The following is a 26,501-nucleotide window of genomic DNA, read 5'->3' on the forward strand; positions in this document are numbered from 1 at the left end:
ATATGGTCACTGACTCATTCCTACAGTCTGCGCAAAAAGAGTCAACAGGATTTTATACAGGGTTCATACCGACATTACAGAATGAAATTCAAGTACTTTTTTTTTTCATTTTCAAATGTAAATTTGCCCCAAAGGGGGCATCAATTTTGCATTATATCAATGATTATATCACAGATTGTGTCTTTAACAAGCCAATTCTCCTATCAATCCTGTGAATAATATTGAGTTTGCGCGGTGCTAATAAAAGGGTGTGTCTACACTCGACAGATATAAACAATTACATTTAATGCTTTAAAGATCTTTTTAATACCACTTTAAACGAACAGTAAACTTGCGATGGAATTTACCCACCAAAAGGGAAATATATACTCTTTCCAAGTAAACACATTGTCATTTCAAAATTACAATCTTCAATTACAGGAATTGGTTGAGTTTAGGAACATTGTCCAAAGGACTGACTGATTGATTGACAGGTATCGATCACTGTCATGATCAGCACTTTTAGGGGAGTGAGCTTATACTGCACAAGCTTGTGAAACATCATATTAATGCCTCCTGCCCTCTTAGAGATCATGGTAAATAACTATGAGAAAGGAGAATCAGAGTTGAACTGAATCAAAGAAAAGATTTATTGAAAATTAAAAGACAATTCAAAGCTCTTAAGGAACAGTAAAAAAGATTTCAGCTTCAGATTTGAGCAGGAAAAAAAACGTACAGTCCTACAGTTCTGTTCAGTACATACAGTATGTACAGTCTAAAGTGGGACACACAGCAGCACAGTGTGAGATTCACAAAACCCAGTCACGCTAGTTTTGTGTCAACTCCTCCGAAAAATCGACGCATCGTCCGTTACCCTTGACAAAACATGTCACAATTTTGACAGGTATCTCTTCACTTTTCACCACATTAGTTTTGTGAGAGCAGGTTTCAACTGAAGTGCAGTTTTAGTATGTTAGAGGATTACTGCTATTTGTGTATAAAAAAAAAAAAGGCCTATGAACCATATTCTGTTTCGACTCCCCCCCCCTCCCCAGACTTAAAGAGGCTACAATAATTTAGGTTTTATATATCTATATTATGTATTACCCCGCCCTTTATAATAACTATTATTCATTCATCTTAAAAATCTAAGCACAGGTAGCCACTTACCTAAATTGAGGCACAACCTACATCGGTTTATCAGCTCTAAAGCAAAGCAAGCCAAACAGATGTTGGTGCCAATCCTTTCCATTTTACACAGTGAAAATTTGTATATATAGATTTGTTTTTTTACTGAGAACATCCACAATCTATGAGAATACAGCACACACGTAAGAAAATGTCTTTTACATCCTAAAGAGAGATACAGAGGTGACGTGGCACTATATGAAAATGTCTGGATAGTATAAGTGAGAAACATCAATAGTCCAGAGGTTACAACAAATGTGAACTTCCGTGTTTGAGAATTTTGTAAATAACAATTACGAGGCGCTACGCTCTCTACTGATTGGTCCCATGGAGCAACGTACGAATCCAATGTTTCATGCAATACCACCAAAGATTTATCACGGCCCCCAAAACAAAACAAAACGAAGGAGAAAGTAAAGCAAATCACCTAAATACCGTCCTTTAGTACTGCCATTAAAAGCAGTAAAAAGGGAAAGAGATCACAAGTATTTACTGTAATGTGAATTTCTAAGGCACAGATGCATCACCTTTGTCGTGTTTTCAGAGAATATTGAGCCATCTTTGAACTATTGTCGCCTGGATATATTTCCACCGTTACGCCCGGGACACGCATCTTCGCCTGACGTGACGCTACCTCGCTGAACTGCGCCTGCTGTGTGCCACACAGGCCGACAGGGTTCCCACACCTTCTCAAACGTCAAATAAATTCAAGGTCTTTCCAGGCCCAATTCCTTCAAATTAACAACCCAACAAGGCGTAGTAAGAGACACTTATCATGGTTACTGATACAACACTAAGAATTCTTATAACAGAAGCTAACAGACAACAATTAAAAAGAGTGAGGCTTGAATGTCTTCTCAACTGTGCTGTGTTACACTTTAAGATAAAAAAAAAAAATCAAACGAACTTCAATTTCTATTCTTACACAAAATCTATAAATTCAAGCACTTTCAATGACCCCATGTCTATTTTCAAAAACGTTTAAGGCCTTGGTTTTATTTCCTCAAATTCACACGCGTACAAGGACCGGTGGGAACCCTGCAGACAGCGTGGCTGTAGCAAGCAGGAGCTGAGACGCAGCCGAGCCGCTGCTGTCTGGGAAGAGCCCGCGCGCATCTCGCAGGAAGAATAGGCGAGATGCCGAATCTCTAGATGAGATAAACGCTGCTTAGTGTGGCTGCTCTAATCTGCTAACGTGCGCGCAAAAATTTAAATCAACAGGTTCCGCCACGCTCACGCAGGACGTGTGTCCCGGGCGTTAAGATGCTGCACTCAGTGCCACAACCAACTGCAAAGCAGGAGAACGAAATGCACTGTTACATTAAAATAATAATAATAATCAGAACAGAGATTATGATGTGTCTTACAAAACTAAAATGAGTGTTGCTCTTCAAGTCAATTACACATTTTGTCCTTCAGCCAAATTTCTAAGAAGGCTCGAACTCATTTAACAATTTTTAACCATTAAACGATGAGATGGCGTGGATGAAAAAAAAAAGAAAGAAAAAGCAACCAACAAAAAAAGGGGTGAAGAAGAAAAAGAAAATACCCCTTTATTCCCACTATTAACATTCTGATGCTGGGGCGCTGGCGGCGGTGCAGGTAACCTCTGATGGCAGTAACGAGGGGGGGATGGGGGGGGTCAGTCTACTGCTTGGGGCCGGAGGACTCTCCCGCAGCCTTGGCTTCTTTATGCTCGAGCTCCATGCCGTCGTCTGGCAGCTCGCCCTCTTCGCCCCCCTGGAACATGTCGTGGGTCCACTTGGGGCTGCTGCCTCCCTTGCGGTAGACGAAGCGTCCGCGCCGGGCGGGGAAGGGCCCCCCTCGGCCCCGTCCGCGGTTGTCCACCCAGGTTTTCTCGCCGTCGCGGTCATCGTGCTGGAGGGGGGCCAACAGGCGGAGAGAGATGGGAGAAAAGTGATTAAGCTCGTACGGTAATACACAAGAGGACAATATTTTACTCTGGTTCAGGTAATATTCTGTGATGTCTTCAAATAAATAAATGTTTTGTTACCGTCTTATCACTGGTTTATACAACACAATAATGATTCAACCTATTACCCAGTTCATGAAAACTTTTAACGTTTGCTGTTCTAAACTCTGTGTCGGTAGGTCTTTCCATGGACAAATCCACTGGCGCACAGCAAGTGATGCGTTTCACATTACCAGAAGCAGCAATAGCAGATTCTTTGGTATGAATCAGGGGTGCCCACACTCTTTTGCCTTGCAAGCTACTTTTAAAATGACCACCACATGATCTACCAAACCTGCCACCGCACAACCACCCACCCAAAAAAGCTAAAAATGCATTTAAAAAAAAAAGTACATTACTGCATAGTCCACATGACAATACATTTCAAAGATCTCAGGCTGTTTTATGGTTGTTAGGGTTCCTACCTTATTCGTCCGAATATAGGATGACCCTGATTATTTTTCAAGACTCATTTTTTGAAGGCCAAATCTTGTTTTCATAAAGAAAATCATTGTATTTGAAAATTGTAATAAGAAGCTAAGCTTCTTCTTTTTTAACTGTCTCTCTTAAATAAAATAAAATTTTCAATGTCTTTTTGATGAAGTTGAGAGATTTACAAGTGAAAAATTAGCTTAAAGTCAGGACTATGCTTATGTTTCCATGGTTAACAATAACTTAACATGTGTCTGCCGTTTACTTGCTGAATGCTTCAGTGGATCCAACAGATAGGTGCAACGCTAGCGTAACACAACGGGGTGTTTAACGCACCGCCGTTTCCGTTGTAAACAAACGTTTTGTCGGAGCTGAACTCAGCCCTCGTCTGTTCACTTCACTAACTCCGCGGATCAAAGCAGGCACGCAGGCGGAGTGAGAGAGAGACAGAAAGAGAGCGAACCGATTCCGAACCTCTGTCGGTAAACGGCTGAACGCTAAAGTGCTGTGTGTACACACGTGTCGGTGTTTAACGCTGGTAATGCAGGGGAGGAAGAGAGACACACAGAAATGGTTCTTCACAGCGCAGCTTACCCACAGCAGCTGTTGTGAGGATGGACAAGATGTGGAGGAAAGGTGGGGAGGGGGTATTTTTATGAATGGCACACGATCTACCAGCGCGGCCTTTGCGATCTACGGGTAGATCGTGATCGCTGTATTGGGCGTATAAATAGAAGAAGAACTGGGTAGTTAACATGATAGCCACCATGGCTATACAAACAAAAGAAAAGAGCGCCACCTACAGAAACTCAAATTGCATCAACAGAAAAGCCAAGGAAGACGTCACAGTACTGGACACACTGTTTGATTGACAGGTGATCAGTCTTGCAACAAGAGCACAGCTTGTCTCCAATATGAAAACAGATAGAGACACCCCAACTTCCAGGCACTTCCTGTATCTGTGCCATTAGGTTTCGCCACTGCCACGCCCACTTACGAGACTGGTCAGCCAATGAGGTTTCATACCACTGACAGACAGCCAATCACAAGCTGATGACCACACCCATTTAGGAGACCGGAAGAGTACCGTTTCTTATTATTGGCAGAGCCTGGAGAGGTGTGTCTCTATCTATTAAAGGTCTCAGGAAGAAGTACTTGAGCAGCCTGTTATCCTGCCAAAATCAACATGATATATTCAACATAACGGTTATGCTACAAAGGTCATTAATGAATGTAATTAATTAATGCAATTAACTCATTTGCAAGTATCTCTATGTCACCTTATAATCCATCTGAACATTAATAGCAAAGTGATCATGCAAGTTGCAACATATCAATCGACGCCTGAGATGTGTCATTAAATCAGTTTGGAGCTTCTCAGACTCACCAAGTAATACTTCCTGCTCTTGGGAGTGTACTCAGGGTCCCACTCCTCCTCCGGGGGGCGCACTGGGGGATTCATATTGGCGTTGGGGTTGCCATTGCTGTTGTTGTTGCCTGGGTAATTGCCCCTGTTCCAACCCCTTCCCCTCATTCTGGGGTACTGAAATCAAAACAACAGGCAGGGCTCAAAGTCACAGTCAAGCGACGAGTACATGTCTGCATCTTTTTTTTCCCCCACAGTCATCGATTCCAAAATTGATGATGGCAAAACAGACAAGACAGTGATTTCATTTCAGAGACTTTCACAGACAAATCAAGTACAGAAGGAAATCAGTCGGCAGTCCAAGTCTGAGATCCAAGCAAAGAACGACGGTAACGACAGAACACACACAGGACAATCATATTAGGCGGCACACAAATACAGGCTATACTGCAGGAAACCAGGTATTTATTGAGTGGAAGGATTCCACCGATTTGAGCTACTTTACCTTAATAAAATCAGGCAGTGCATGGAATATGTATCAAAGAGTGTCATCATCATTATCATCATCATCATCATCATCATCCACACTATGTTCCTTAGCATTAGGAGGAAGGAACAGAGCAGAGAAGCGCAGTCTACAGTCATGTGGTTAGGATAGAGAATTGCAAGAAGATGAGACGTCAGTATCTCACAGTGAAAACCATATATAGTGAAAAGAGATTAACACGGCAGACGTCAAGTGGTGCCAACTTACAAATCCGCGTCCTCGGCCCCTCTCCGGGTTGTGGCCCTCGTAGTCCCGAGGCCCCCTGTCCATCGGCCCCGGCCCCGGCCCCGGCCCCGGGCCCGGGCCCGGCCCGCCGTAGTCGCGCGGGGGGTAGCGTGCCTGCTGGCTGTAGCCCTCCTCCATGTGCTCCATCCCCCCCTCCCCGCCCATGTACTCTTTGCCTCTGAAAGACGGTGGGTACGGGGACGGAGAGGACGAGGAGGAAGAGGAGGAGGGAGAGCGGTCGCGCTTCTTCTTAGGCTTCCTGCGAGCAAAGCACATAGCCGAGGCCGGGGAGTGAGCATCAACAACATAACGAAGGCTGGGAATGAGTATCACAAATACATATCATGAGTCTTACGGGTCAAGCATCTTGAAATCAATAATGAAATTGAAATCAATGTGGCAAAACTGTGTGAAGATGTGGTGTGTAGGAGGTCCTGGAAAGTTTGGAGAATGGTTACAGGGGTTTATGAAGGACATGATCACATGTTCACCTCATCCTCCTTTACAATCACATTAACCCATTGATACCTGATGCAGCATTTGTGCATTGAAAATGAGATTCATTTTATGTTCTTCTGTCCTCTGTATGATGAATTTAGACATGTGCTTTTCGAGAAAATGAGCTGGCTATATAATGATTTTTTTTATTTGGATGATTATAAAAAATTGGAATTATGTTTTAGAAAGGGAGCATTCCATGCAGCCAATTTCATTTCTAAAGCCTGGGAAAAGAGAAAAAATATGCTGTATATTTGATTTGAGTTTTATAATGTGTACGTTTGTGTATATGTATCCAGTGTGGATATGTTTATATATGCATACACATTGTGTGTGTGTATATGTATGCATACATACTGTATGTTTATGTCAAGTTGTTTACACACCTTGCAAGATTGTTGTCTTTAGTGTCTTATAAGCCCATGCGGGCTGGGCACCCTGTGTGCACGACACTTGAATAAAAATATCTATCTATCTATGTGCAAATGAGGGATATACACGCAAGTGCTGCATCAGGTATCAATGGGTTAAACTATGAAAGGGTGGGAAAACAGATGAGGGAGGAGGAAGAGGTGAGGTGGTAACGTCGCATTATCATTAAATGATAACGCGACGTTACCACCGACACATTTTGTTCTCACTCTTCCATCATGGCGGCACGCCCCTCGTAACCCTTGGCAACCGCTCTCCAAACATTCCGTGACTGCTGCTGATGTGCAGCACACCCCGAGTACAGAGTGCACTGAAGATGATACAGTTGAAACCTACTTGGACTTCTTGTGGTGCTTGGCAGATTTCTCAGAGGAGCGCTCTCTGCTCGGTCCTCGCGAGCCTCCTGAGCTCTTGCCCCCGTCCCGCTTGTACTCACGCGGCTCCTTCCCGGCAAACCTTTTGCGTCGCTCAATATCCAGGCGCAGGTCCATCACGTCGCCTTTGAGCTTTTTACTCGGGTCCTGCAGAGATATATCGGCACCGGCACATTAGACACGTTACCCACACGGAGCTTTCGTTATTGATGATGGGCAAAACATTTTGTTAACAGAGTAATCATGACCACATGAAATGGTATATTTAAAAGAAAATGTATCACCGGAGCAAAAATGAAGTCATATCTTTAGCACTGCACTCCCCTCTAGTGGTTAAGACAAAAGACACTCCCAACTAATCACAATCATCATTTCAATGGATAACATTCTGGTAGAGATGCAGGAAAACAATTATTTGTAACAACTATCAACTAGAATAGCAATGCAAGAAAAAAATACAGTTTACTTCTATATTATGGTTTTCCACAAGTCAACAGCAAATATAACTAGTGGGAACCAGCAGCATGCATATAGCATTTTAAAGTCAAATAAAAAAAAATCACATTTCTTTGTTTGCTTGATTTTTGGAGGAGAAATACTTACAAGGTAATGGCATTGATAAGGGTCCCTTGAGAGGCTTGAACTCAGGATCTTAAGTCACCTCCTTTTAGCCTTTGCTTGGGTTCGTACATACCCAATCAATAACCATATCTCATAGGCTGGGGGGCGGGGCTTGCTTGGCATATACAAAACGCAATTGGGCTCTTTTGATTAAGATTTATGCATCCTTTGAAAGAAAAGCACAAAGCTGAACACTGCTGCTTTTGACCGTCTCAAATTTGCTTGTTTCCATATACGGCAAATTTCAAAAAGGCTGGTCACCTTGTAGCTGGTCTCCTCCATATCCTCAAACAGGTGAGTGTGCCTCTTAAAGGCACTGGGGGAGACATCGATTCTCCTGAGAGAAGGACAAAGAGAAGAGCCACATGTCAGTAGACGCCAATGACGAATGTCTCGCAAAAGGATGCCACGTTTCATACAGGGTTCCCACACACCCGCTTCAACATCAAATTCAAGGACCCAACATGGCATAGTTTTGAGACATAAATCAAGGTGAATTACTGTTACAACACTGAGAATTTTAATAATTTTATTTTTTATTCTCGGATGGACATCCAAGAATAAAAAAATATATTCTCCAGAGAAGGGAGTTTTCTGTTTGACTGGCTTTATCTTCCTCCGGCGCACCTGTCACACACTTGGGGTGTGTGCAGAGACTTCATTCACCGCATAATTTTATTTTTCAAATTTTTCAAACTTTCAAGGAGCCGTGGGGACCCCGTTCATACATTCTGCGTGTTAAAGGGGAGACGTCCATACCTGTGGATTTCGGGGCTCTTCCTTGGCTTCATCATTTCAACCTCTGCAGCCTTTCTTTGGTACATGGCAAAGCGCTCACTTAAAGTCATGTCAGAGGAGCGGAAGTGTTGGGCTGCAAAGAGAGAACGAAAAGAGGCGATTCAAACACGACCCGACTCTCAAATAACCGACGCCTTCATTTGCTTTAAAATAATGATTTCCGAACGATGGCAAAATCACTAATGATCGTTTTGATATTTTAACGATGGGATCCGGTCAATTGTCCAAACCTCCTGTTGTCTTTGCTATGTTGAGTCTCTAGAGTCTTGACAAGCCCAACGCAGACCATACTATACCTTTGATGTAGTGCACGATAGTGACTATAGTGCACGATAGTGACTAAGACCATACTATACCTTTGATGTAGTGCACGATAGTGACTATGTGCTGAGCAAACAGCTCAGAGGGGCTGCGGCGGAGCTGCGACGACTGAATGTGCTGGAAGATTGAGCGGAACTCCGGATCTTTTTTGGTGGGATTCGCCAGATCTCGGGTCGTGCGGCGCTCTTTAGACGTGGAGGCGCTGAGAGAGTAGGGAGACAGGAGAACAGGCCACGGAGGTTGAAGGAGCAGTAGCATAAATGTTGCGTACGTACATTATATATATATATATATATACACACATTATATATGAGCAGATATTATCACACATACCTGGGCATTTCCTCTAAGGAGCCGATTTTGAGTTCAAAGTCTTCCCTGGTCACGGACAGGCGCGACGCGGACGCTGACGACTCCTCCCTGGGAGGGAGGGCCGCGGGGAACAAGGGTCGCTCCTTCTCTCTGGCCTCTCTGGGAGGTGCGGGGGCCGGGGACGGACTCCTCCTGGACTTCTCCTTCTCTTTCTTCTCCTTCTTCTTGGCCTTCTCCTCCTTCTTGGAGCTGTGCTTGCGGCTGCGGTACAACTCCTCCTCCAGGTGTTCGATGTCCTCGGCCTCGTCGGCGGCGGCGTCCCTCCGTCCCTTCTCCTTGGCCGTCGGGTAGGAGGAGGAGGAGGAGGTTGGGTAGTTGGCCTCGTCCTGCCACTTCCCGAACATGTCCCGTGCCGTGAGGGTGGTGGTGGGATTGTCCTCTCTGTCCTCCTCCATCTCCCTCTCCTTCAGCCCGTGAGACTTGAGGAACTCCTCCTCGCCGGCGTCGAAGAAGGGCATGGTCTTGTCCTCCTTGGAGTCTTCGAAGGCGGCGGCGGTGACGTTGAAGAGGGCGCCCGACTTGCTGCCGCCCTTCTCCAGCTCCCTGTCCACGCTGCTCTGCTCCTTCTCACGGCCGTTCTCCCTCTCAGATGACGGCCTTTTGCCTTTCTCTGCCAAGAACCTGAGACAGACAGACACACTGAGCTTTAGTGCATGCACTATATATATATATATATATATATACTGTATATATACTGTATGTATATATATATATATGTATGTATTAGGGCTGTGAATCTTCACTGGCCTCACGATTCGATTACGATTCAGAGGGCTACGATTCGATTACGATTATCGATGCATCTTCAATCGATGCATCACTTGTTTTCCCAATACATGATTTATTTTTTCTCACTCTTTTTTCTCACTGTGTGGCTACTTTTAAAATAAAAGTGCATTTGGAATTGCATTGTATTATGATCCAAATAAACAACTGCGTGTACTTCCATTATATTTTATTCGATTGTAAAAAAAAATTATAATCGATTTTTGACATTTGTGAATCGATGCAGAATCATGCACGTCTGCATCGCGATGCATCTTATAATCGATTATTTTTGACACCCCTAGTATGTATGTATATATATATATATATATATATATATATATATATATATATATATATATACATATATACACACATGCATACATACATACATATATATACTATGTTTTTCTTAAATGTGACTAAAGGAGGTATCAGACTCAGGAAAGCAATGAAAGAAGGGAAAATGACAGGCAACAAATACATTCTGAAATGGAAAAGAGACAACGTACATCAGAGATGGGCATGGTTATGGGGTGTCTTTAGTATGGGCTTGAACAGGTCGCACTTGAAAATGAGATCTAGGTCTCAAGGTGATTCACCTGTATAAATAAAGGTTAAAATAAAAAAAATAAAAATGTAATTGATTGGATTGTGAAAATGTGAAAATGCACTTGTGCACTTTTGAGTGTTGTTCATCCTGTCATTTTGCATGAGTGCATCAGAGAGATTAGCGATCACATACATTCTATTTGGTTAGAAAAGAAAGCTAGAAAAGGAAACCAATCCACAAGCACAAAGCCGGTGATTGAGAGATTGCTATGGGAGCCTGCGAGCTACACTATCTTCTAAACTGACCACAGCACGTTACCATGTCATCATCCCCTGTGATCATCAGATTGAGGTTGAAGTAGTCAAAAACTACCTCCCGCCGCACATCTTGATTAGTTTTTGTCATAATTAGTTCTCTTCCTGTCAGTTCAGGTGGGAAGATGATTCGCTAATTTGCATGAAAAATGACAGAAAAGTTTACTTTCTTTGGGTCCAAGTAATACTCCCAACTTGTCAATCACAGCAACAGATGCGTACACGTCGGAGGCGAATTTCTGAAAAATCGACCTTGGTCTGAAAAAAGAAACCGCCGCACGGTTGCATTGACTGATACAGGTTCGAGAAATATTATTGATGTGCGAATTAATCGCACGAAAACAACGCTCCCGATGTGTAAGGACCTTTAGTAAGTTGGATTTCATATTACAAACTCCTTTCAGGGCAAAGAAAAGCACGGCCGACTACTTTTTCAATGTGTGTCATTTGTATTCCAGTTTAAGATGTATTCTTCCAAGGATCTTTGAAAAAGGCTAAACAACATAATAGCAAAAATTACTGGTCAAACACTGAAGACACAACTTATTATGACAAAGAGAAAGAAAAACTAACAGTGATTTAACTATGGAGATAAAAGCGATAAACATACTTTTTGAAGGCAGAGGAAAGCACAGCCTTATCTCCAGTTTTGGCGTCTTCCTTTGTAAAGAACCCAAAGCCACCGAAGGAGGCTGTCTGCCCTGACTTGGTGGTGGTGGTGGTGGTGGTGGGGGGACTCTTGGTTGGAGGGGCAGGAGGAGCTGTGTCGCTGCCGATGGTTCTCCACATAGGGCCTCCGCTCCCGGGCCCTTTGCTGTCAGGGTCATCATCGTCATCGGGGGCTTCTTCCTCTTTGGTACCAGCAGCGAGGCCAGTGTCTGGACTGCTGCGTTTGGGGGGGCTGGCGTCATAGTCGATCCATTTACCTCCTGACGCCTTCTCGATGGCGCTGCCGTCTGCCGCCTGACCCGGTACCTCTTTGTGGCTTTCTGCCGGTTTGTCTTTAGCGTCCTTGGAGACGGGTTTGCCCTTGTTGCCGCGGTGACGCGGGGACGAGGAGCGGGACCGAGAGGAGTAGCTGGAGCGCCGGGAGCGCCGGGAGCGGCCCGAGGAGGAGCGGTCGGAGTAGCGGGAGCGGCTGCGGCTGCCCGAGCGCTTCCTGGGCGTGCGGGAGCGGGAGCGCCCCCTCCTGGGGCTGTACGAGTGGTGCTCCTGGTCGTGGTGGTGATCGTGCCAGCCGCCGCCGCCGCCGCCACCGCCGTGCCAGTAGTTGGCCCTGTAGCCGTAGTTTCCTCCGCCGCGGTTCTGGTAGCGGCCGCGCGGGAAGTAGCCGCGGTTTCTGCCGCGGTAGTGGAAGGGCCTGCGGCCGCGGTTGTTGTAGCCCCTGAACCCTCCTCCTCGGTTGTTCTGATAGTCCCTGCTGGGGTAGTTTGAGTTTCTGTGGGACGGAGAGTGTGATCTGGAGCGGGAACGAGACCTAGAACTGGACGACAGAGAAGAGGGAAAAGAAGCAGAAAAAGATGTTAGAGGGGGCAAAGTTATAATATAAAAACAATCAACTGAGCAGCTTGGTTAGCCTTCCTCAGAGAGACGTGCAGCAGAAGAGGAGGCCTAAACTCCTGGATCACTGACATTACAAGCAACTGACCGTGAGGAGTGCAAGAGTCAGTCATCACGCCCTGATACTCCATTTAACAATATGTCCATATGACCCTAGAATAATCAGTTAACGTTCTCAATATCTAGAATCCTCCATACATGTGTGTATGGGGATTATTATGAAACATGGAAGGTTTTTGCTCTTCTTCTTCCTAATAAGCCTATATATATATATATATATATATACACACATATATATATACATATATGGTTCAAGATACAATGCTTCAACATGCGCTGGGACGCGTCATCAGTGATGTTAACTGGGGTCGTAAGGTGTTTCGGGTCTGTCAACATCATACACCCTCGCCCAGTAGACCCAGCCGAGGCCGATTAAGACCCCGACCCACGTCCCAGAAGCAGCCACTCACGGATCAGCCTTCCTACTCTGTCTGCAGCATTGCCCGCGGAAGGGTTGATCATGCCCAATCCGCTGCAATAGAGCTAGTGCTACACCGCAGCATTGAAAGACAAGATATACACACATATATATATACATATACATATATATACATATATATATACACACACACACACACACACACACACACGGGTATATATATATTATATATATTTTTGATATATATATATATATATATATATATGAAAAATTAAAGGAACCACCGCAACACTGAAAATGACTTACTGATGTTTATTTGTGAACAACGCGTTTCGCGTGCAGCTTCATCAGGTTCACAGAGAATGCAATTAACACCGACAGGTGAGTTAAATACATTAGGCAGGGTCACATGACCAATTATCACAGTCATCTTTTTTAAAGATACAAGTTACAAAACGAGTTTTTCAAAAGAGTGACATGTATTTACCAATATATCACAATTATGGCAGTTAATTTACATAGTATATCAAATATTTTTGATCTTAAATATCTTCAAAAATATTTAGGGAGGTCCCTATGTGGAGAACCATCGGCAGCGACACAGCTCCTCCTGCCCCTCCAACCAAGAGTCCCCCCACCACCACCACCACCAGCAAAACAAACTACATTCATCCATCTATCGAAAACCCACGGACAGAAATACCCTGCTCCATGCCTCCAGCTACCACCCCTCACATCTAAAAGATAACCTCCCCACAGGCCAATTCATGCGCCTCCGGAGATTATGCAGCGACAAATGTGACTTCTTGAATAAAGCCACACAGATGAAATTGAGGTTTCAGGAGCGTGGATATGGGCGGAGACTAGGGCTGCACGATATTGGAAAAAACTGACATTGCAATATTTTTTTATTCTGCGATATATATTGCGATATGAAAAAAAACAGGAATTTTCACCAAAAGTCTTAAATAGGTCTATCAAGCCTTGCCTGTTTAAGAAGATGGCCTAGTGGGTAACGTGCACGGTTGACGTAGTAGGAAGTGAGTGTGTTTTTAGCCGCAGCCAGGGTGAGTTGCAGGATCCTAAGTGAGTAAAGGTACTATAGTTAGTAGGAAAAGAGCTTAGAACGTCACAGAGAGGGCGTGCATTACTGTATGTTATGAGTTAATTTGCCTTACTTGACATTGCATGCTCTGCGATGTGACTATTGCGCATGTGCACATTGCGATGACGATGCTGAAACGATATATTGTGCAGCCCTAGCGGAGACCCATCTCACATGCGTACAAACGCGCACTACACTCCCACCGTGACATCCTGCTCCAGCCCAGAACATCAGACCCCCCCTCGCCTAGGGTGACAGCGACCCTGCAGTACTCCCCCTTGGCCAACAGAATCAAGCGGAGCCTGCTCAAATTCTGGAGAGTGCTACAGGTCCATGATGTCTTCGCCACACCCCCCAGGATCGCCTTCTCCCGAAATCAGAACATTAGGGACTGTCTAGTCAAGACGCTTGTCACCCCCAACATAATAACACAAACCACGATCGATTCCCGTCCTCCCCCTATAGGTCATTTCCCGTGCGGACACTGCGCTTGCTGCCCACAGACCACCAAGGCTAAAACACTCACTTTCCCCAACGGACACACTGTCCATCTCAAACACCTTACCACCTGCGCCTCGCAGGGAGTGGTGTATGCCATCTCTTGCCCCTGCCCGCTCTGGTATATCGGGAAGACCTTGCGTCCGTTACGCACACGGATCACGGAGCACAAGAGCGCGCTCCGGCGCCAGGACACCAAGGCCCCTATCGTTGACCACTTTATTCGACACGACCATAGTGTTTCAGACCTCCGCTTCTGGGCCATAGACATTGTCAAACCCCACCCGAGGGGTGGCGACCTAGACAGGACGCTTCTCCAGCGCGAAGCGCACTGGATCCACAGGCTGGATACCTCCGCTCCTAACGGACTCAATGAGGAGCTGGACCTTGCATGCTTTATTTAGGGAGATCTTGAAGTCTGTAGTATTGGAATGCCTACTGTTATGCTATATTTATATTTATATTATTCATTAATTAGATGCATTATTCTGTGTGATTCTTACATCATATCCTTGCGTGATTTTGCTGATATGTTTGGCATCAACATCAACATGATAGGACCTGTATTTTCCTACAGCATTATTGATGTGACATGTAGCCTATTTTTGCATTAGTATTTTTGTAATATATCATCATGTATGAATCTCTGCTAGTTCTGTCTACCTTAGTAGAGCAGACCATTTCCTCTGACGTCAGGGCTCTGCCCCCTTCACGTCACTCCACACTACCTGTGCCACGTAGGCTATGTTCTCTATTTAACCTGGTGCGGTGGCCGACGCCCTCCCATACAGCCTGATGAAAACCAACGGTTGAAACGCGTTGCGTTTGTGCCTTGCCCGTATCACCTAATTGAAGATGTACACTGTTTGTTAACTGTGAAGTACGCAGGTATATTACTTCTTATTAAATTGATTTACCTTTAAAACTCTAAGCAGCTCATTTTTTGCTTTGATATTATAGTTGCCTGCTGAGTTGCTTTGGTCCACACCTTTTTGTGCGTTCTTTTTTGTCATTTCATGTTTATCCTGCAACCGACCAGCACCTGATTTTTCTACTGGCTGTGCACATGGGAATCCTCTCTTCACCATATATATATATATATTACGGTATATATTTTATAACCAGTGTTTTCAACAACAATAGCCAGACAAAAACAAAGAGTATTAGCTAGACACAGAGCAGGTTTGGGAGCTGCTCCCCTGCAGAAAAGTTGACGAACAATCTCTGTTTGGTGTGTTTCTATCTACGCATTCTGATCCGATTGAAATATGAATTATCATGTGCTTTAAAAATGCACAAAACCCAACATGCTAACATCAATATGCTAATTCATAACACCCAACATGCGAACATCAATATGCTGATTCAGGATGCTGAGATCATTCAAATGCAGCAGAACTGCCCACATGCTAAACGAAAATAAATTACAGTTAAAAAGATAGAAATGATTATTATCTATCTCTGCTTTGGTAAACAGTAAACACTGATGATAACAGCAGGGAGAGTGAAACCGCCGATTCTGACAGTGGTAATGAAAATGAAACTTCTGAGATCTTGACACATTCACGACATTAACCTCCAGGGAGTGAAGTAATTGTCATTTTTTTATCGTTTCGTTTTCAGACATCGGTTTAATGCCATCAACAATTGGGTGTACACACCCAAGCAGAGAACAAACAACAACAGACGGGGCAGAACCTACAACAAATAATCTTCAAATAAGTTGCATGCACGCACGCACGAGTATGATGCAATGGCGACACCGACAGTGTGAGCGCTTAATCTGAAAAGAAACAGTTATCTCACACCCCGTAATCTTAGTCCCATATCCAGTCGATTATACAGATTTTGGTTTTAAATGATTAAAAACAAGTGAAGTGGGAGTGAAGTAATTGTAGACATAGAATATTCCTAATTTTGCTGGAGACGCCGCAGGAACCCGCACCACACGGACCCCCAGTGCTCCCCAGTCCGCACTCTGGGCAGCACTGGTAGAAGACAGAAAACTACTAGTGGCCAACTATGGTTCTGGCCAATAGGGGGCAATATAACATCAGTCACTCACTGCAAAGAAACCCAACTGAGAGCACATCTCATTCTCCGCTCATCCTGAACCTGAATGGATGTGTGTATAATGTGTAATGGGTCATTTACCAATCCCAACAACCTCGGGTGACTTCCAACATAAGAGAAAAATGAAAAACAGTCCAAATGTCCCTGTGTCAATATATTCCTAACTGTGAGTTAAACATCAGATTGAGAGCAAATAACTTTTGTTTGAGAGGAGTACAACACAGTGTGCCTTCAACTGGCAGATCAAACAATCCAAAAGATAGCAGACTAAATAGCAAAAGCAAAGACTGCAGAGTATCGCTTTAACGCCAATTAAATTATGAATTAAATCCTTATGACATTAGCAACCAAACAGTAATGGTTACATAAAGACATACCGTCGCCTCACTTGTGAAACACTATGAGTAACGATGACAAAACTTGCTTTTAGTGCAGATAATTGCACAACTCAAACCTAGAATTCCAGTGAAATGTAAAGTAGCATGCAAAGTCTGAGTCAGGGAGATGCATGCAAAGCATCAAATGAACATACAGCGCCTGATCATCCTAACAGCTTTGGTCAAAAATATTCATGTTCGCAAATACTTGCCAAAGCCCATTATGGGTAGCACCATCTGTCAGCTTACCCCTTGAGCTTTTTCATTGGAACGGAGCGGTCCTGGACTGTGCAGCACACCACACGAACTACCATGCCAGAAGAGGGACCGTCTGACTGTGCACTGTGTGCAGCACACCACACTAACTAGCATCCCAGGAGAGGGACCGTCTGACTGTGCAGCAGAGCCCGACCGATATATCGGTCCACCGATATTATCGGCCGATATCCGATATATTGGTATCAGCCGATATGTTGGCCGATATATATATTTTTTTTTAAGTTATAGACAGCATGTTGTGTATATTCAATCTAACTTTCTTAACTTAAATTCCCAGTGAAGTTTACCATTTCATTCCAGTGATGTCAATTTGGGCAATAAAGTTGATTGATAAGCTGTAAAATATCCTGCCTACATTACTTTTTTATTTTATTTATTTAACCTTTATTTAACCAGGTAAGTCATTAAGAGCAAATTCTTATTTACAATGGCGACCTGGCATATTACATATCTCAAGACACGTCAAGTCATATCTTTGTCAAGTGTCTGATATTTGAGGGATCATTGCAAAAAAAGTGCAATATAATGTGTATACCGTATATAATATAAGAATATCGGCCGATATATATCGATATCGGAATTTTTTTACTCCCTAATATCGGCATCGGCCTCAAAAATCCAGTATGGGTCGGGCTCTAGGTGCAGCACACCACACTAACTAGCATCCCAGAAGAGGGACCGTCTTTGTTGCCTTAATGTATGTAATGGAAAAGGAAGCACCTAGGGACACAATCTGCTCTAGTCCTTAGAGGAGGAGGTAGTGAGGAGGGAGGGGGATACAGCAAGGCCAGTAGTAGAGTCTCTCTCCCCCTTTCCCTTTGACAAATCATTGATTTGAAGTAGGGATGCACCGATATGAAAATTTTGGCCGATGCCGATTACCGATATTAACATTGCTGTTATGGCCGATAACCGATATTTACCGATGTCGATATGATCTGTATAAAACCACATTTTTATGATCATCACATTTTGTACATACTGAAAAACACATGTTAACACTGAATTTGAAAAAGTTATGCATTTCTTTATTTGCAAAGCCTTTGGAAAAGCCCATAAATCATAGATTTACTGCATGATTTCATATCAATGTGAAGAATTTGGCTGATAATGATAACCGATATTAACATTGCAACATCTGACCGATACCGATATGACCGATATGTTAAAAAATTACCAACATCGGCCGATACCGATATGATTGCCGATATATCGTGCATCCCTAATTTGAAGTGCAGCAACGTTCTCAGAAAAAAAACAAATAAATCCCTTCAACAATTGCCTGCTTGTGAAAGGTACGTGACCTCTGGATTTGAGCTGAAACACAAACAATACGTTTTACCGTACACATCTTGGGCCAGGGTGGGATGCACTCGGACTCAAATTTCAGACTCAGATTTCCACATTCTCTATTAAAGTCAGACTGATGCAAAATGCTGAAGCAGCCCTTTCTCCCACAACGGAACAAATGCAACTCAAAGAGCCAATATAAAATAGATCAACGAGGCAGATCAAATGTACAGTTTCCCCCACTTTTAACACCTCTTTTTAGTATCCTTAATGTTGCTTGAATCTAAAATGCTTTTTCATTGAGAAGTAACTTCCAGAAATCACAATATGATCATAGCACGCCGGAGCAAGTCACTTAATACCCTCCTAGAGGGAGCTTCCTTGGCAATTCCCAACGCTAGACAAAAATAACAAGAGTTATAAATCAAATCTAACACAACCGATGACACGATGACGTTATGGTGGGTTTTTACGACTTTGCCTTGTGGCTGCAGTTGAGGTGAAACGACGCCTTGGGTTTCAACGCTGTACTTGAGAGAAATCGCACAGCGAGTTCTGGCAAAGACAACAAGCGCTGTGGTCTGAGACGGATCAAAATGCTCCGTCTGGCCTGCAGAGTCCCATCAGTGAACAAATAACTCACGCTGAAGCAAATGGAGGGCCTGAACGCACCACTGAAATATGAGCTGGTGTTCCCCTTGCTGCTTTGTGACGACCAGGCCAAAGCAGATGATATCAGGACACCAAAACAGCCAGTGATAGATTGTTTTAATGTCAGCTGATACGGAAACAAATCATTTGCTTGCTAAAACAGAGAGAAATTAATCAAAGCACGCGGTCACTAATAATTTTCCTTGCGAGCTAAATTTGAGTTGTGTGTGGAAATGACAGTTTCTTACAAATAAAGTCCAAATTGACTAATCAACATTGGTATAATGATGATACAACAAATAGTTTCAGTCCTCGGTTCCGATTGGTGCTGATGCGTTCAATATCCAATAAAGGTACCACATCATGTTAAATTAATGCATAAGCTTAAAATGACAACTCATACTAGAACTATAGTGCTTGTTGGAAGAACCGGGGGTTTCCGCTAGAAAAAAACTGGTGCCGGTCGACGTGACCGGCCAGATTTCAGACTCGTGGACAAATGGGATATTAGTTCTGGTCAAATATTAGATCTGTGTTTATTGAGCTTAAAAACAATTAATGATAATCAAAGCCTGTAGATGCATAGGCCTATTTTTTTTATTAAAAAGTAAAGTAGGCCATTTTATACATTATATTAATTCGAAATGAAATAAGTTCCGTCAATTAGACTCCGGTGCTTCGGTGCGTTCATTGGGGCACAAAGGATCTCCTAGTTCCTACAGCTTTAGGCCATTTCCATTTTTTATTTCAAACTCTACAAATCTTCAAGTCTTAAAGATTTAATTCATTTTAATGTCCCAGTCGCTTTCATCTCGAGATTGCCGTAAATTCCCTATGCTTCTATGAGCAGTCAATCAAAGGGGGCGACAGAGACATGAAGTGCAAGAGCTTTGGAGTTGTGCGCAGCGTCGTGCCTGCAGGCTGAGTCTCAGAGGGCCTTGTTAAATGGAGCCCGCAGTGAAATTCACAGGGGCGTTGTCTGAGACAATGAATGAGAAAAACAAGAGTCACCATGTGGTCTAAGGAGGATATAGTGCTCACAACAATATCAAGTGCTTTCAGTTCTTACATGAAGGCTACAGGTAACTGATAGCCTATTCTTACCCGTCTTACCTGTCTGACTTGAATTGATTTTACTGGCAAAAGACCGGCAATTACCGGATAACGGAAACACTTGGTTAGAACATTGTATTTATTAAACACTGACTTTTTATTTTATTTATTTACAATAGTGTTCTACTGCTTTTTACTCAAAGCAATACGTCACTCGAGGCGCTAAGCTTCACAGTGATTTTAGAACAGCTCAAAGGGTTTCATGCACTGTGCCATTAACCAATCACAGTAAAGCATTGGCTTTCGTTACTTATTATTAGATAAATTTGATCATTAAAATATTCAAAAATCCTCTATCAGTCAGGCCATGTTGAATATATCTAGCACAAAAACACAAGAGCGGTGTAAACAGTATGAAAGCAGGCAGGTCAGTGGATTTACCTGTAGCGACGCTTCCTGGATCTTGAGCGGGAGCGGCTTCTGGAGTGAGATCGGGAGTAAGACCTGGATCTGGATCTAGACCGTGATCTGGTGCGGGAGCGAGCCGGAGTATCCGGGGCCTTTGACATCTCTGCGGTTAGGCCTGTCTGGAACAGGTGGCTTTTGTTAGGCGAGTTGAGGGGTAAATCATGCAGATGTTGCGTTTGTAAGCACAGTTTACTCACTAAATGTTGACCCAAGGAGGGGACAAAATGCCTCAAGCTAAACATTTTGCTTGCTAGTTTCTCTCTATAGCCATTTTCCCACATGCGCTTTTTACCGCTAAATGACCGGAATGCGGTCTAATGCCTTCATGTGTGAAAGTTGTTTTCCGGTATAAGCGCGACCTCGTCATCGCGGACATTTCACCAGTTTCGAGCCAGTCAGAAGAGCGGTATGCGCGATCAGGGACACAAGTATGAAACGTGTCAAGTCATTTGCCGGTCCTTCTCATGGGCGAGGTGTACACACGTTGCTTAATGTTCCAGCGGGCATAATCTAATCATTCGCGCACATTAAAGCAAACTGGCGAAATTATCTTGTGATAATAAGAGCGGTATGTCAGCTTCATGTGTGGGCGTGCCGATTTCCCCCTCTCCCCTCTCTGGTGCCTGCTCGCTCTCTGGCCAGTCCTTCAGTCCTCCTCCTTCAGTCAGCAGCCCGACAGGGACTGAACTGAAACTAGGTCGGTGGAAAATGGTATACAGACAGCTCTGAGAGTCTTGCAAGCCGCCCAACGCTTGTTGAGAAACCAAATGCACGAAGCGAAATGTGGAAGTATTTTGCTTACGTTGCCGACAGCGAAGGCAAGCCCGGACACATCAAACGAAGCCAGTCTGTAAAAAGTGCTTCAATGCGACGCAGGTGAACGGATAAACATCGAACCAGCCAGGCTATTTCTCTCAGACACGGATCCCAACTTCTTCAAATATTTCAGTTCAAAGACTGGTTAGCGAATGTGAATGATACAACATACATGCCCTCTTAAGACAAACGAGTGTGATTTATTGTGTGACAAGCAAACTTATTTCACCATCAGAGTTTTGCCGACCCCAAAATAAGGAGGATTCCCCATCCAAGTGCACATGTCACTCCCCACCCGCTCTGCAGTGCCCCCCCCCGCCCCCCAACATACAGGCAATTTCGCTGCTATATTCCCACATGCGAGCGCTCAGGTGTGAAGGGAAATTCCGGGAAATGTCCGATATTGACTTACAGGTAATTTTCCGGTACGCATGTGTGAAAACGGCTTATGATGATCAGCACTAATGGTGTGTTGTAAGACCAAATGTGAAACACAACTCAAGAAAATCCCCTACACTACTATGACCACAAAAGCCCCTATCACCTTCTACTGTCAGAAAAAAAATCAAATGAAAACCCATGCAGTGGCTAAAATTAGCAGCAACACGCAGGCTAACAAGTTGTATGAACGCCATATCGTTAAAAGTGCAATAGACAGCTGGAGCAGCATGGCAACATATGCACACGGGCCTGCAGCAAAATGAGATGTGATAAGCTGAGCTGCTGTGGACACAAGATGTAGCTATACAGTCTGTTGATGAGGAGTGGAAGGTCGCTGGATGCAACCGAAATAGTGCAACTACCCAAGGACAGCTGCACCTAACAAGCCCTGGAAGTAGCTGCATAGGACCAAGCCTAATTCCACGGATTCTGTCAAAGTTTCTCACAGCAAGAATTTGGTTAGAGCTGAAGAGACAATTGTGTATATTTATATGTTTTAGTCTCCAAACGAAATGATCGCCATGCCATAATAGCAATACTGAAAAATTATGTTAGTCTGTTGTTGCGATTGCTGATATAAAATGGAAAAATGGATTAAGATCATTTTGACCCCCAAATTATCCAGACTAACAATCCAAATGAATAATTGTGATCACAATATTTCGCAAAAAATAATCCATTTCATACTCCATACTGATATGACAATGCATAACGAGGAAATATATGTGTTTGTGGGGGGGAATCAATATTACCGTATATAACACACCCCAAATTCTTCTAACATCACTGAGTTTAAGGGGATTTCGTTCAGCATGAAGCCTAAATAGACACAATGCGGGGCCAGGTACAAAGTCTGCACACAAGGAACCCAACTGGGATCCCCATAGGGTGAGGAGGTCATTCCTAGTGTTCATATATATGAATGCATTTAGCATTCAAATTTAATGGAGGGAAAACATTCCACAGTATGATGCAAGAAAAGTTGCGCGATTGAGTTGAGTTTCCCTGAGACCACTGCTAACCACAGGGTGAGTCAGACGACCCTGCGTGGCTCAAATGAGGCCATGCGAGTGTCAGCAGGTCAAGTAGCCCAGGTTTCCCATTTGACTGCTACCAAAACATCATTCTGTAAAATATTAGGAAAAAGGCAAATGCTGAGGTAAAACAAAATATGCTTCAGTTAAAGTCACCATGACCTAACTAACTACAGGATCTTAATGACCGTCTCAGCAGTGAAAGATCAGCAAAGAGGCTCTTTGAGAATGCAACCAGGCCTCACTTGTTTATCTAAAACCCCTGACACACCCCATGATCTAGGACAGGGGTGTCCAAACTGTTTTGAATGGGGGCCAGATGAGATAATATGAAGATGCCGGGGGCGGGGGGGGGGCAGCTGCTTCTCCCATCCATCATACTGTATTAAAAATATCAGATACAATAAAATTCTACTCTTAAGGATTTTGTTTACCGTCTGAAAACATTTAATGTCTAACTAATGTCATCAGTTCTGCCTGTGTTGTTCCTACTTCCTAAATTATTTCATAATAAATAATGATTCCGTTTTCAATTGTGGTGTTTTGAGAGGGGGGGGCTTGGTCTTGCGTGGGACCCTTACGTCACCTTAGAACTTGGTTTTCACTTTGAGAAACATGGTCGAAGAGGCTGTATAAGAGAGCCAAGTCCAAGAGGATCTAAACCTGAATGAACATTGTCATCATCACCCAGCATATGGTTGAAATTCTCGACAAACACGTTTAGCAAGTAAAAACACATGAAGCGAAGGGATTGATCTATAATAAGCCCCAGGTTAATAATTAAAAGCTAAGACTTTGCACACCTAGCCTCATCATCCCTGGTGTGCTGTTGTGCCCTCAATCCCCAAGGCTGTGTGTGCAGCCCTGCAGAGCACACATGCATGCACTGAATGGTAATTTTAGCGCAGTGCCTCAGTGAATTTACTTTCACCGCGCACTATCAACTGTATCTAACCAAGGCTGCCCCACCCCCCACTGACATTAAAAAGAAAGGGGAAGTGGAACTGAACATGCATTTTTCACCAGATACACTTCAACAGAGCACGCTGTCTCAGAGGATATTTGAACCATACATCCTGACAGCTCTGTACTGTAGAACACACGTGTTTAAGCAAACATGTTTTACACCTGACCTGCTTCTCACATACAGTGGAATTTACATTGGCCTACGTCACAGCAGTTCTGTATTTGTCTCTAAGGATGTGGCCTAAAGAGGCCCAATTATATTCTGACTAGCTCTTCTAGAGGAGAATGGGGCTCAAGTAAAAAAACAAAAGAACCCGTCTGAATGACTTAATTGTCCAGCAGGATGTTGTAGGAATGTTACTAGAATGCAGTGTATTCAGGGCACCTAAGATGTTACTAGATAATTGCAACCGTAGCTAATTCAAATGCAATGCATATCTGAAAGATGATTCATGGCTGCTCTGCGTTTAGTACCTTTTATCAATGCACTTCCTCACGCATCCCTTTACCAAGGCAAACAGGTTTAACCTTACCCCAGATATCACGACACATTTGGGTTGGATGTTCATTTTTGCGGTTGTTGTTTTTTTCGTCGATTATTTTACCCCCACCCCCCATGTGATCGCAGACAATACAAGTGTCCATGCGCTGCGCCGCTATCACGTCTAGAGCAACACAACACAAACTAAATTGACAAATGCCACATTTAACGCTAAAGCCGCAAGACCACAATATTGATTTGCCGTAACAATTAACGTTAATATATATATAAGGCTCCGAGCAGCAAGTGCGTTAGCAAGCGAACGTCGCTCGAACGTTATTCACAAAATTATGAATTGCTGTTATAGGCTCAAGCACAAAATAATTAGCCAAGCAAGCAGCTAGCTAACGTTAACAGTAACATTATCTTAAAATGTCGCAGTCACCTTTTACCTGTTTCCACAACTCTGTCCGTGATCTTTTTCCAGTCAATGATTTGAGAAGTGAAGCAACCTTTGAGGCCAGGCCAGGCCAAGCTCCCCGAACGACTGCTGCCTGCCTTCTTCCTGGTTTGTGCAGATCAGATCCAACTAACGTTAGCTACCTAGCCTTTAGCTCGTTACCTGCTGCTAGCTAGCTAGCGCCGCGCAGCAGCTCAGCTGGCTAGCAACAAGGCAAATAAAACGGACGGAATGTGTTCGAACTGAAGGCAGGACGTTCGAACTTTTGTGCTATTCTCAACTAAAAAGTTGCATGGATTCTGTCAAATCATGCGAAATGTACATTTTTTCCGATGCATTGTAGCTGACCAACGACAAAACACCATTAGCTCACGGTGCTGCTACGATGGTGTCGCTCAGCTCAGATCACTTCTCGCGAGACTTCGCGTGTGGGCAAAAAAGGCAGCAGGGGGTCAGATTTCCTCAAGCCAGGCCTTGCTAACTGCACCTCTCTCCACCTCGCATATCTAGAGCAAACTCTGCTACCATGGGCTCTACACCAACATGTGTAGGTACTTAACGCTACACTATTCATAAACGGGTCATATCTAACACACCAGAGATGTCAGATGGGGTTCCTAGAATGTAGCCTTATGCAGAATGGGCCTGCAGTAGAATGTAGTCTTATCCAGAACGGGCCTGCTGTGGTCTGTGGTCTACTCTATAAATGTGTATATGGGTCCTTCCTTGATAATTATGAAAAGGCACGGGAACCTCTGCTGTGACTATGGGTTCTTTGCTTTTCTTTCTTAAGGTGATACTCAAAGCTGTTAAAACTATAACCAGAAACGACAATCTGAATTTATATCTTCTATTTTGCCAATGATAACTTTCAAGATAAAGTAATACAATCAGTATCCTTTGTTTTGCTGGGAGCCACTCAACGACCCACTGTCTTGCCTTGGATCACTGACAACAGGTCTGCCCCCTCCCCCCCTTCATTATTTTCCTGTTGGAGGAAATTAGAAATTGTAATTCACTTAAAGAGATACTCAACACTTTTTCCACTTTTTTCTGCTGTAAATCCCAAAAAAAACAATTCTGCTGTAACGTAAATAAATGTGATGCGCGTTATCTAGCTATGTACCTACAAAAATAAAATGAACTAACACCATATAAAACCATCCTTCTATGGGGGACAAAGCGGAAAGACCACCGGATGAAGCACCGGAAACCCAGGGTCTTAGGGCGGATGCCATTCCCTGTAGTGATGGGTACCAGGCTCAAAGGTGACGCGAGGTTACACTGAACTACAGACAAGCCTGTCGAATCAACCATGCATGTAGGTTATACTGTCAAGATCTGCAGATCACAGACACAACTTTACTTATAAAACATTGACAATGAGCTGTTTACCCTCAGCGGGTTACATTTTCTTCACACATTATTACATATTAACTTTGTCACATCCTCCGAAATCAACATCATCCATGTGTTTTGTCCATCCTGTGGTGGATGATGTTCCACCCAAATACACTAACTATAATGTAACCATTATTGTGTATTTATTTATTATTATTACTTGTGTATGTTGTTGCTATTCTCCGTCGCTTTAACAAGGCCCATCCTATACTGTGATGTCATAGCACTGCCCACCATACGTCATCCCAACTGACTGTTGCCACGTATTTTGCCTTATATACACAGGTGCGGCGGCCGACGCCCAGCTAACATTGCCTGAGGAAGACCTACGTGGTTGAAACGCGTTGCGTTT

The 26,501-nt window shown here is 43.7% G+C and overlaps 1 protein-coding gene across 6 annotated transcripts; it reads right to left on the reverse strand.

Annotated features, from left to right (window-relative positions):
* Window positions 1-605: 605 nt before the first annotated feature.
* On the reverse strand, window positions 606-25,119 carry thrap3b (thyroid hormone receptor associated protein 3b). 6 transcript variants are annotated; one of them, XM_083646391.1, is made up of 11 exons: window positions 24,741-25,119; window positions 20,524-20,665; window positions 11,368-12,240; window positions 9,087-9,746; window positions 8,789-8,955; window positions 8,394-8,505; window positions 7,896-7,971; window positions 6,976-7,160; window positions 5,692-5,968; window positions 4,959-5,114; window positions 606-3,045 (listed from the first exon to the last, which is right to left on the reverse strand). In XM_083646391.1, the coding sequence occupies exons 2-11, from the start codon at window positions 20,649-20,651 to the stop codon at window positions 2,815-2,817; spliced, it is 2,865 nt and encodes a 954-aa protein (XP_083502517.1). In that variant the 5' UTR covers window positions 20,652-20,665; window positions 24,741-25,119; the 3' UTR covers window positions 606-2,814. The 6 variants fall into 6 exon arrangements, with proteins under 6 accessions (XP_083502517.1, XP_083502515.1, XP_083502516.1 ...); XM_083646389.1 differs by having other exon boundaries at window positions 20,524-20,669; XM_083646390.1 differs by having other exon boundaries at window positions 24,734-25,119.
* Between the last annotated feature and the right edge of the window lie 1,382 nt (window positions 25,120-26,501).

This window comes from Poromitra crassiceps, assembly GCF_964638095.1.
Source record: "Poromitra crassiceps genome assembly, chromosome: 11".
Classification (NCBI taxonomy): domain Eukaryota; kingdom Metazoa; phylum Chordata; class Actinopteri; order Beryciformes; family Melamphaidae; genus Poromitra; species Poromitra crassiceps.

Bases quoted from the DNA above. Each gene is read 5' to 3' on its own strand.
- thrap3b (XM_083646391.1), bottom strand. From the start codon at position 20,651: ATGTCAAAGGCCCCGGATACTCCGGCTCGCTCCCGCACCAGATCACGG. The intron at 12,241-20,523 runs GTAAATCCACTG...TCTGTCGTCCAG, and splicing joins TCCAGGAAGCGTCGCTACAG to TTCTAGGTCTCGTTCCCGCT. The intron at 7,161-7,895 runs GTGACCAGCCTT...ATATCTCTGCAG, and splicing joins TGGAGGAGACCAGCTACAAG to GACCCGAGTAAAAAGCTCAA.